This window comes from Pieris rapae, chromosome 4 (assembly GCF_905147795.1).
Source record: "Pieris rapae chromosome 4, ilPieRapa1.1, whole genome shotgun sequence".
Lineage (NCBI taxonomy): Eukaryota > Metazoa > Arthropoda > Insecta > Lepidoptera > Pieridae > Pieris > Pieris rapae.
The window spans coordinates 2,712,354-2,724,356 of NC_059512.1; the positions used below are offsets into that span (position 1 = coordinate 2,712,354).

The 12,003-nt window shown below is 32.8% G+C and overlaps 1 protein-coding gene across 1 annotated transcript; it reads right to left on the reverse strand.

The window, feature by feature from the left end:
* Nucleotides 1–395: 395 nt before the first annotated feature.
* Nucleotides 396–7,363, reverse strand: LOC123689137. The gene is made up of 8 exons (XM_045628007.1): nucleotides 7,237–7,363; nucleotides 6,996–7,085; nucleotides 5,161–5,285; nucleotides 4,514–4,630; nucleotides 3,546–3,721; nucleotides 1,552–1,668; nucleotides 925–1,310; nucleotides 396–711 (listed from the first exon to the last, which is right to left on the reverse strand). The coding sequence occupies exons 2-8, from the start codon at nucleotides 7,043–7,045 to the stop codon at nucleotides 396–398; spliced, it is 1,287 nt and encodes a 428-aa protein (XP_045483963.1). The 5' UTR covers nucleotides 7,046–7,085; nucleotides 7,237–7,363.
* Nucleotides 7,364–12,003: the final 4,640 nt, after the last annotated feature.

Here is a 12,003-nt window from a genome sequence, read left to right on the forward strand (position 1 = left end):
TTTGATATATCATTCTTTTGTTGTATTTATTTTCAACAATGCCATTTTGTCTCTTAAATCTAAAGCAAAAGTAATAATTCATTTATTACATACACAGTTAGTTATTTTAGACGAAGTTTTTAACTTTTGTGTAGAACGAATTGGGTTTAAAAAAAAACTAGTCACCTACTTGTCTACAAAAACATGATCAATGAAACACAAGCTAACATTTGTTTGCCTAAAGAGCCGCTTAGTTTTGTGTGTTAATACCTGTGTGTACTCCACGTGAAGTGTATTCTGCAGGTCGGACCGTCTCCTTCCCATTAACCGGGCCAACAATACAAATAGACACGTAAAATTAAACACAAAAATATTTCTCCAATTTATTATGACATCAGAATACAAACGAACGAAAGCTACGACGATGTACAAGACGACAACAATTTCAACAAACCACTACTATTAATGACAAGTTTCTGGTATGAATTGTCAATTTTTGTATTATCTTGAACTGTTGATTTTGATATGGTTATCTCATTCGAATCTAATATTGAACTGGAATATAATTTATACAAAAGTGTATCTTCTGCGTTACTTTTAGATTTGGTGATTTTATTTCGTCTAATATTTCTCTTTCTTCGAATTGGAATCCCTTTTATATCATCTTCGTAATCTTCTTCGCTTTGATTCGGACCTTTTTTCATTTTATGTGCAATTTCTTCATCTCTGAAACTACATTTTTTATTAACATAACGTTATTCTGTATTATTTTTATTTTCAAAAATCGAACGCTAGTTATCAAACTGAACTATGGGCTATTGTATGCATTGGCACCTCTAAAAGAAGATAGCATATAAGTTAGTTATACAAGTATACATCGCAATCATGCTAATTTTGAGTTGTTGTTACACAAACGTTGTGAATTTAAGAGAACATTCCAAGTACCTCGGGTCATCAAATTTGTCCAAAAGAAGATTTCTGTCTATTTTGTCCAACACTTGGTCAAAATCTTTTGATATAGCTTCATCAACTTTAACTGTGCGTATCGTTGTGGGAATGGGCTTGAACGCCGATGTTGTTTGAGGTCTCGGCTTAGGTCTACTGGGTCTTATTGGAGTAGGCTTCGCTGTTATAGGCGTTGGAAAAGTTAGTCGCTCGCCGTAATCAAAAAGATCCGGGGGAATATGGGATTGATGTTTTGGAGCTTTCCAGTTATATGGGTTATGAAAGCCTTGGTCTGGAACAGCCAGTCTTAAAGAGTTACTGGGTGTGGTCGCAAATGGAGGTAGTATTGACACTCTTGGTAACATTCTCCTTCCACTTTCTTGAGGCTGCAGAAAATGTACTTGTTAACGTAAATATCTAATAAAAAGAAAATTTTCTTGCAGTAAAAGATACATTTACTACCAATAAATAATTATATATATATTGTAATTAAGTCCCATAATTCTGTATGTTTTTGTGCCTACCCAAACTAAGCATTGTTTGGTTATTTGCTTTGGCGAAACTTACCGCCTCCGAGACTTAGTAGTTACCAGATGTAGCACCAATAATATAATCTTAAATACATACAATTTGTTGTTGAAGTGCTCGTCTCTCTGCTTCACCGGCTTTCTGCATATTAATCGCACTTTGTATAGCTTTCAATTCATCAATTTGCATGTGTCGCGATGGCAATTGATCTAATGCCTACAAATAATTTTTTAGTTTAATTTGATATATTTAAAAAAATATAGATTACTAACTTAATATTAGTTTTCTGCGTAAATCGCCAAGTCATTAATAAACGAAGGGTTAAAGAACGTCTCGTCACGAGTCATCGTGGTCGATCCCGACAATTTTATTGCTTATAATATGAGGCATATTAACGGCTAAGCCCATAATAGCCAAACACAACTTGCTTTTAATTATTCGATTAATGTGCTATTAAATCGTAATTTTAGACGATAGATGTCTAGATGGAGAAAATTCGTTAATTCCATAATGTGAACCCGTGATAGGATAACAAATTTAATTTGCAAACATAAGCAGATGAAAGAAACATAAGAACATAGGAAGAAAATAAGAAGTTTTCTGTTAAAAATGTCATGATGTTGTGATTCTTCAAAGAATTTTTAGCCTGTTAGCGACGACGGTGTCGTTGTTACGTGTTACGGTGTTACTTTGTGTGACGGTGTTATTCGGTGCATATTCGCAATTCTAAACTTTATGTAGACGACGTCAACATCGTGAAATTCATAAAATGCACCAGGTGTTTGGAACATGTGCACCGAATGGCGGACGACAAGATCCTTACTGAGCTCACAACCTGGTGGCAACAAAAAACCCGTTTGAAGAGGCTGCGTTGGTCGGATGTAGTTGTCAAGTACCTAGTAACAATAGGTGTTCGAAGTTAGACCCAAGAAAATAGATTGCGATGGTAAAAGATTGCTGGGGCTAAGACAAAAAATCGGATATAAAGCCATTGATTATTATCATGTAAACAACAAGCCTAAAGGAAACGGCAAAGTGGATTAAGCATCTTCAGTCGCTGTAGTGCCACTTTAACTTAACATGCGGAAGCATTCACTTCACAAAAGCTAACTCGATCTGCAATCAAAATTGGTACCCCAGATATTACGGTCCCTTAATAGAATGTGTCCTACTTAATGTGTGTTCACAATGTTACGTCATTAAAATGGTGGCGCATTAGCTATTGATATCTTGCCGTAAATGTTTGTTATAAATTGGATCTATATTTATAATTATGCACTTAACCCTGCAATGTTCACAGAAATTATTTTTTACAATCGTTTGAAATTATATATAGTACCTGGATGGCCGAGCTTTGCTCGGTATTTTTATTTTTTTATAAATCGTGTTTTTGGAAATTATATATAAGTACGAATTACATACTAATAAAATGATGAAATATGAACAATATAGATTATATATGCTGGAATAGCTTTAGTGTTGTTGTGTCGTTAAAGCAATTTAAAAAAAATAGTATTATTATTCGCCGATAGATGTCAGGAAGATTCATTTTTCAGTTTAAATTGGGACTACTCTAGTATTATTATTCGCCGATTAAGAGAAATATTTTTGTTTAGTACAATCGTATTTTTTGGGCAGAAGGCGATAGATATATTAAGTGATGCAAGGCCAGGCACAGATGCATCACTCGCAATGCCAGATGGTTTAAGAGTTCGTTGCCGTCTAGATTTTGTACGCTCTTTACCTGAAAGACCCAAAGACGAATGTTTTCGAAAATACTTCATGGGACGTCTAAATAGAAAATAATGTTTTTCCGTTAAATTATCTAGGATTACTAAAGACATTTAAAAGTATATTTAAACAAATATACCTACTTTTAAATGTCTTTATATATGAGATAAGATTCTGCGATATTTTCGAGGACGGGATGAGTTGAACATATATACAAATATAAAAGTCGTTGGTTGGTACTAACACATTTAGTGAATAAATATTTTGCTTTCAACACTCCATTCCATTAGGAACTTTAAACATAAGCACATTTACCCTAAAGTGTATATTGCGGGGAACGTCGCTGCTTTTATAATACTTACGTCATGTATTTTAATTTCAGCGTGTGTCGAACTTTCCCTTTCAGCGGGAGGTTTTGCTGTTAGCTTCATTAAAGCACCTTCGAAACTATTTTTATCATTAGAGTTCAAAATTGAGTCGTCCAGTCTTCGACCAGCTCTCATGGATGATTGCTCATCGTCAGCAGCCCCCGTGATAACTGATAAAGTTTTGTCTTAATAATAAGCAGAAAAAGATGGATTGAAGATATAGAATTGTTCGTTCTATAATCAATGGTTATGAAATTAAACTGTGAATTGTTAACATTGGTATATTGTGGAAATAAACTTTATGTTTTGCTAGAAATCGAACCCGGTTCGGATTCGTCATATTAGTTAACAACTACGTAAGGAAATGGATAGAGATTAGATACAGAATAGATAAATAGAGAATTGATTATTTCAAACGTTAGATGTGAACAATGAATTTCCTATATTACTTATTGACGCAGAAGAAATGTAATGAACATTCGTTAATTAGATTTTTGATGAACTTGTATTTGTCAAATATTTCCTTGTTGTAAGTAATACAAATGTCTTTCTTTGATGCTAATTATTATTAAACACCTTTCATTTATTATAATACTAACTAAAACTTGTGATTTATTATAACGAAGTAGATTATGAAAGTCTTAATTAAATAAGGAATGTTTTGCGTAGTTATTTAGGGGTGTGAACACGAGAGATTTAAGCAAATACTTTTGTAGATTAATATATAGATAAACATATGTAGAAACTATTATACGTGTGTACTATAGACAATTATTTTTGATCGAAATTATGATTGTACTTGAGACGTCGTTGATTTTGGGGTCACATATGTCGAATTCCTCATGATATTTTCTAATAGCAAGTGTTGTAATTATGAAAACATGAACATTGGCGTCTAGCTGGTGTGTTGAGAGACGCTTAAAAGTAATACAAATTAATCTTATATAATTATGTAGTCTTACGATTTTCATCATTGATATGTCCCTTCACTGGCATATGGCCACTCCTTCTCCAGTCCATATCGTCAGCGATGTCGTCATCAAAGACTCCCCTCTTCAAATAAACAGATACATTGGTCTCTGAAAAATTGAGATATCGTTAATAACTAGTATCAGTATTTTAATGATTTATAATTAATTAACACAATATATAATAAAGATATAGATGTAAATGAAAATGTTTCAACACTAAACTTAGCTAATTTTCATTTTCGAAAATTATTTTTTAATTTTCTATATCATTCCACAAATGAGAAATTATTTCATCATATTACTCTTCTAAAAATAAAAGTTTTTTACACCGCCATTTTACATAACATTTTTAGTATGTAATAACGGTATAAAAAATTTCAATTTAGATTAGGATTAAATATATAAACAATATAGTATCGATATAAGAATACTTAGCATATTTGATGTGAATACTTTAAGTTACTAGTTGTACTGTGGAATAAACAACATATATCAACAGAAACAACTAAGTACTGGTCCAACAGTATTTTCCAACGAGGAGCCTACGCCCCCTTGACAATTTCAAGAAGTATTAATATATAAAGGACACAGCCATGTGCTAACGGTACGGTTTTTATTCTAAATTGATGTATGCTGACCTTTCAAATCAATATATTCAGCTAAGGAATAGTTATAGCCCAAGGCGACTCCAGACATAGACGCTGTCACAAGTGTGCAGCAAACCGCCGAGCTGATGCAGCAAGACATTGTAAATGTCCATAGTCTGAAATATTTCTAACTCTGAAGCTTCATTTATAAAAGACGCTATAACTTTTAGGTCCCAATCTGTTGCATGATCAATTATTATTTTTCTTACGCAAGTCGGTGATCAGCCTGTGCGTAGTTTGGTTTTGTATAAAGCATACTGGTTTTCTCACTATTTTACAATGCTAGTGTGATTCAAACGTTTAAACCAGTATTAAGCCTTATATTGACGTAAAAAGGGACTGATTGTTGCAGCTCACGCAGAGAATTATTAATGTTTCACATCAAATTATTTATTCCAATTAGATCACGTAAAATAGCACTTTGAACGTTATATAAAATATAAAGATGATTCGAGTTGCCCCTTCCAAAAGGTAGTATCGTGTGGAGAAGAATGGACAAGAAACTACACCCTTACTCTTTTAAAAAAGGATTAAGTAACAGTATTTGTATACATAAGTTAAATAATTACATCTGACGACACTGTACTCCCAGAATAAAAGTAGTTATTAAACCAACAAAGATAGTTTTTAAACCAAGTTCAAAAAAAACAATTGCAGAGTTTATTAATTCTCCTATTTTTTAACATATATATATATATATGTTCAAACATAGCTTCTATGTCTGCGGACCGATACTTATTGAGACTTTTTGGTACATTTTGAACTCGGTTCAATTTTTTGCAATAGACTGCGGGCGCGGTAAGCGTTATTGATCAACATTATTCCGGGTGACGCGAGATGTTATATAAAAGCACTATCAATGTACAGTCCAATACAAAATAGACTTTTCAATCTGAAACAGCAGTTCGAACAAGCACTACAGATATATTTTAATTTTTAATATAAAGCATCTACAGATAAGATTAAAAAAAGGAACCCCGATAAACTTTTTCGCGCTCTTTTTAAAAGGTGCAACAAATTATAATTTAAATCTGAACAGGAGAATTACAAAAGTATTGTAGAGTAATAAGTCTGAAGATTTAATATCTGGTATTTACATGAGGAGGTCTTCATAATTGTCTATTGAAATTCGTGGCGCACGCAAAGCGATTCGGCAATTCATCACCCGATTGGTTTTTTATTGTATGCGTTTGGGGCGGAGCCCTGGATGATTTCACAAATCAACCCAGCAGTTGGCACTGCAGTCAGTACTTTCATACTTTGTTTAATATCCTAATCACTTGAAATATCATGGATAGATAAGGATATTATATTTCAAAGTGTGTACGAAGTGTTTGTTAAAAAGCATCAATAAATGTAAATTTATTTGGTTGTTTTTAATTCAATTTAGTCATTACAGATGTTTTCTGAGGTCGGACATGTCTGGTGAATTATTTATAAGACAAGAACAATTATTTATGTAGATACTTCCTCACTATTTATCTTACAAAGGCTTATAGACTTTTGTGGCTTCTAAATTAGAGACAAGGCTAGATTTCAACGGTCAATAGAATCGGTATGAACTATTTTAATTTGTAAACAAGATTTATAGCATTCAGCGAACGAAAAATATTTCGCGTATTAACCTTGTAATGTAAAATTAATTTAACGAATATTACGTTTTAAACCGATATATTGGGGTATAGGACAGACAGACGCACTTTGCGCCGGTATTTATGTTTTAGCCTACTGTGACACAAGATTATGCTATCATCATCAATTGTAAGCAAGTTTATTTCACTGGGAATGTATCCAGGACTTTACAGCTATTTAAGTTTACAGAATACCTTTGAATGAGATCAATCATCCACCCGCAGCAAGTGAATATGCAACACATTGTTTATAAATAGCATTTACATCAAAAATTTGCATAAAATCTGGAACAATATATTAAGGAGATGATTTTCATATTATAAATATATATTTTTTATTTATTTATAAGGAGTTACAGTTATTTATTTAATAGATATATTATTGGAAGTAGTAATAGAGAAGCCCAAACACAGTTTATTGTAAATAAATTGTTACCTTAGAACTCAGAATTTAAACCCGAGTCGTTACTGTTTGGCAAAAATCCACTTAACAGACATAATTTTGCTTTTCAACTACATATTCACGAATAAATTCACATTATATATTTGTAAAGCGTCTGAAATCAATCTAGCTTAACAGTAATGCCAGATTGAACCGATGACTGAATATGACAATTGACATAACATACTCCATGGAGTGATATAATGTTACAAATTCTTTTGACGGTTTTTCATAATATTTTCAATGTGGTTACATAGTATAGACATACTTAATGCGATAGAAACTTACATATTATCAAACGTAGTCTCTCGACGGTCTGTCTTTATGCTTGTATGAACGTCATCAACTTAAGCAAATTAGAAAATTTAAAAAATTTGTTGATGCTATTTTTTTAAATACGATGGCGTTGTCAAAGCTCAAAGGGGAAGGTAGCTTATTAAAACGATAATCGTTATTTAAATACACCTAGAACAATGTTGGCTTAGTAGGTAGGCTTCAGCGTGCGGCTCGCATCCCTAATATCGTAGGTTCGATTCTCGGTTGTGCACCAGGTTTGATGTCCAAACCTAAAACCGTTGTAGCGACACTGATTCTTTATTTTTAAATGACAATGTAAAATAAAACATTTTAAATATATAACAAAATTAGCAAGTATTTAAGGATTATTTATTAAAACCGGTAATGTTACTAGTATATATCACTCACTTGTACACAAACATATTACCTTCCGTGAATTGTAGATTCCTTCATACGAAAACATTTTTTTAAACTGAGCACTTGATTTTCTTTAATAATGGAGTTTCGTATGTAAGTACAGTACACAATGTAGGTTAAAGGAAACTATTTAGGAAAGGTTGCATCGATTAGCGGAAGTTGTTCGTTGCATCATCTCCTCCAGAATTTCCGCTTACTTCTAAACGTTTCTTTGAATAGTTTAAAATTCCCTTTTTGCATGGAAGAACCTGCGTACGTATGATATATACCTTAATCAGTAAGCTATGCTGGTTACTTCAATTAATTATCATTTGTAATGCCTAATGATAAATAGGGCCTATAATTTAATACAGTATTATTTACATATCACCATTAATACCTACTAAATTTCTTATATTCTCTTCAAAGCGTAGTACAATACAATCTTTTCACCTTTGAAATCTAAACGCGGATCTATTGAAGAAGAAAAACAGCAAAAAAATACCATCTCCATATCTAACATACTTATCGTATACTCCACCATCCACATGGACATAATCATCGTGTCTAATTAATCTTCTAAGTGATCTTCGTGTTCTTGCTAGAAGCTTTCCAATTCCAATTCTCTTTCTTATCCTACTCTAACTTTCACTGACAAACTATACGAGAGTGTCCATGGGCGGCGGTATCACATCAGGTGAGCCTCCTGCCCGTTTGCCCCCTGTTCTATAAAAAAATAAAAATACATTGCCACAAATTCAATGAACATTAAGCAGTGGTATAAATACAAAACTTAATACACATGAGCATTAAATTTAACCCAGTCGTCGTAGCCCGTAACCGACATAACACTTATCATTTACCCTAAATCAGAAACAAATACGGCCGCAAGAAAATAACCTCTTTCGGAACAAGTCTTTGCAGAAGCTTGCCTACAGATATACGGGAAATAATGGCAGCGGAACCGTTTCGAATACGCCTGCGGAGTTTTTTTGGTCAATGGACCAAATAAAATATATACTAATAAAATTGACCTAATGTCAGTGTACGATGTTGGCAGGATATATTTGAATTTTTATGTTTTAACTTACATTTGATAATAAACTTCATTAAACTTATACATTAGTAAACGCAGTACACACAAGCTCATGTTATATAACTCATATTAAGGACATACCTTATTAACATAATTTTAATTTAATCTAGTTGGGGAAATAATTTTCTATTAAATTTGAACAACAAAAGAGTGTTTAAACAATACAATTAATTTTATGTTTAAAAGCGTCTTTCCAAGCACAACATATCATGTAATATTTTTCACGTCTCGGTATCCTAACAAACAGGAAATGTCATAATTGAGTACTTAAATAAAATAATATATTTCCCAAACATTAGGCCCAAACATGAAAGTAAGCCTCCAGAGGCCGTAGTAAATATTTCATGAATGCCGTTGTACCTCCTTGCTTCCATTTCGGTTATGTTTATGCAAATTGAAACGCATATTTCGACTGTGTTTGCGTAAAACAATGAGAATTAAAAAAAAGAACAACGTGAATATTTTTTTTAATATTCTTGAAAATTTGACATAAATTAGGTCAGAATATATTATATTACTATACGTTACTGAATTTCATACTTGAAATAACAAAATTTGTTAAGAAAACTTTTTAAATTCTTTTAATACGCCTTTTTTTATTTTTTTTTATTTATATATGCATTTCTGCCCTCTGTAATTGTTATTATTGTGCCATACTAGGATTGCCTGAAAGAAAGCGTTTGTTAGCGATAAGGCGATAAGGCGCCCGTCTCTTGGTAACATGTGTAATAGGCTTTTTTATGTATATGTTATTGTATAACGTAACGAATTGTAAATAAATAAATAACATAGACAAGTAATATGTTTAAAATATTTTCATGTGGAAATTACATTTTAACTATCATACAAAATACTTAATTTAATCCACGTTTATGATTTTATATTTAAAAAGGACAGAAAAATCACTTGGTGCGGAAAATAATCTACGTTTTCGAAAAAGGCGTAAAAGGTACAAATATTTTACCTTAAAATACTTCCGACTTAATTATAGCAATCTCGACTCCTTTGAGGCTCTCTTAGATTTTATTTTAAAAGCTAATTATTGAAGATCGCCTTTCCGGCTAATACTTTCATTGTTTTATTTCTATTATAAACTCTTTTGTACACAAACAATATAAACAAAAATAAATATATACAAAGAAAATGGGCACCTAAATTTCAGACGATTCTGCAACGCCTTACTCACCACAAAGCCATCTTCTGGTTCTGTGCATGGTTTTTTCCCGAACCGAGTCTTGTTTTGACAGAACTGGTCTCTTGATACCGTTGCCAAGTCCCCTGGACGGCTGAATAAACTGCGAGACACGTAAGTTTGCGAAGAGTAATTACTGAAGAGTGGAAAAAACCTCTATCCATACCCACAGTTGAAAGAAAGACGATGCCTTCACTATTGGACCAGGGTCAATAATTTTAGAAACCAAAATCAAAAATAGTAGGATGAAAACTATTGGTCTATATATGCACTTAGTTGTTTGACAATGTTGCCTGAGTTTCATAAGTAATATTTATATCTCTGTAATAGTATTGGTAAGACTTTTGTATACAAGTCTGTAACATATAATTTCTATACAATTAGACCTAACAATGCCACTTCGAAGAAACGGTTTGACGAGAGAGATGGGCCACTTGTGAGGTGATCTTATGGAATTGAAAGGCAGGGGGTGAATATTGTATACACTTGGCGATCGATAGAGAAAAGTGGAGTGGTCTGGAGGAGGCTGTTCCCCGTGAAGTGGTCCTTAGAACTAAGAATTGACTAAGATTATGATCTTTTATTTTATATTAGTTGACTTTTATATTCACACTTTGACATCACAACGTCTTATAATTCGATGGAGCCGGCTGCACGCACAAAAAACATAATACATGCGGCGTTACCTCGCTCTTGACGCATGCGGCGTTATCTCGCTTTGAGGCGTTCCATTTAAGACTTGAAGTGCAAGTGAGATCGTGAACGAGCAACAAAGAGGCAGATTTGGCATCCACGTTCGGCAGCGTTCGTTCGTTAAAAAATGACATTATTGTATTTATGCGTACAAATAAATGTAACTTGATGAATTCAATTGTGATTTCAATTTACCTCTTCTATTTCCATACAAAGTATCTATCAAACAAATATAATTAAAATTTTCTCTTGAAAAATGCAACCATTCCATCGGTATTTTCTTATGACTTTGTCACGTTCAACTATCGTCAATAAACAGACATTACAGACAACCGACTTTTTTTGATTCAAGTTTTAACATATTGTAATAGTTGCTAAGGGATAAATAGGCCATTTAATTTTTATTTACTAATATGGCGTTGTTCAGCCAATTTTTTAGGTACTCCTTTCTTTACTCAATATAATTATTTCAGGCGGTTTCCGCATCGTCACTGCTTCTGGTTCATCTGGGTGTAGTAGGAGCGTTAGCCAGCGGCACTGCATTATGCGGCGGTGGTACGTGCGCCTGCGCAGTATTATTGCACGCACTGCATCCATTGCAACTTTGGACCGTGTGTGGGCTACATGCTGACCGAGCTGCTGCTATTGCTGCACCACTCCATTATGCTGCCATTGTTTCTGCCAAAAAGGTATGAGCTATTCCATATATATACTTAATTTTCTGTCTTACTTCAATAAAATTGATTGAAACAATTAAACAATTAAAGATTTAAATATGTACTAAAATTTATTAAAATAACAATATTGATTATTTGTTTATATGCCTATGATAATTCAATATAAATAACTGCTAATTAGTTTATATATGAAGTATTCCTATAACTTTTTTTGGATGTTCACTGTCATGAAATCCATCCTTGCAATGCTTGAACATAAGTCAATTTTATAGAGTTTTACAATTATGGTCGTATAAATACACGAATGTGTCTAATTGTGTGCCTAACTAGTAAATTTCGCAGAGTCTATCAGTTATGATGTCTGAATAACTTTTCCTTTGGCTGATTTTGTGGTTATTAGCGTTATTTCA

Coding starts and splice junctions, on each gene's coding strand:
- LOC123689137 (XM_045628007.1), bottom strand. CDS start 7,045: ATGTGTTGCATATTCACTTGCTGCGGGTGGATGATTGATCTCATTCAA. Junction 1,669..3,545: donor CTGAAATTAAAATACATGAC/GTAAGTATTATA, acceptor AATTATTTGTAG/GCATTAGATCAATTGCCATC. Junction 1,311..1,551: donor GAGCACTTCAACAACAAATT/GTATGTATTTAA, acceptor CATTTTCTGCAG/CCTCAAGAAAGTGGAAGGAG.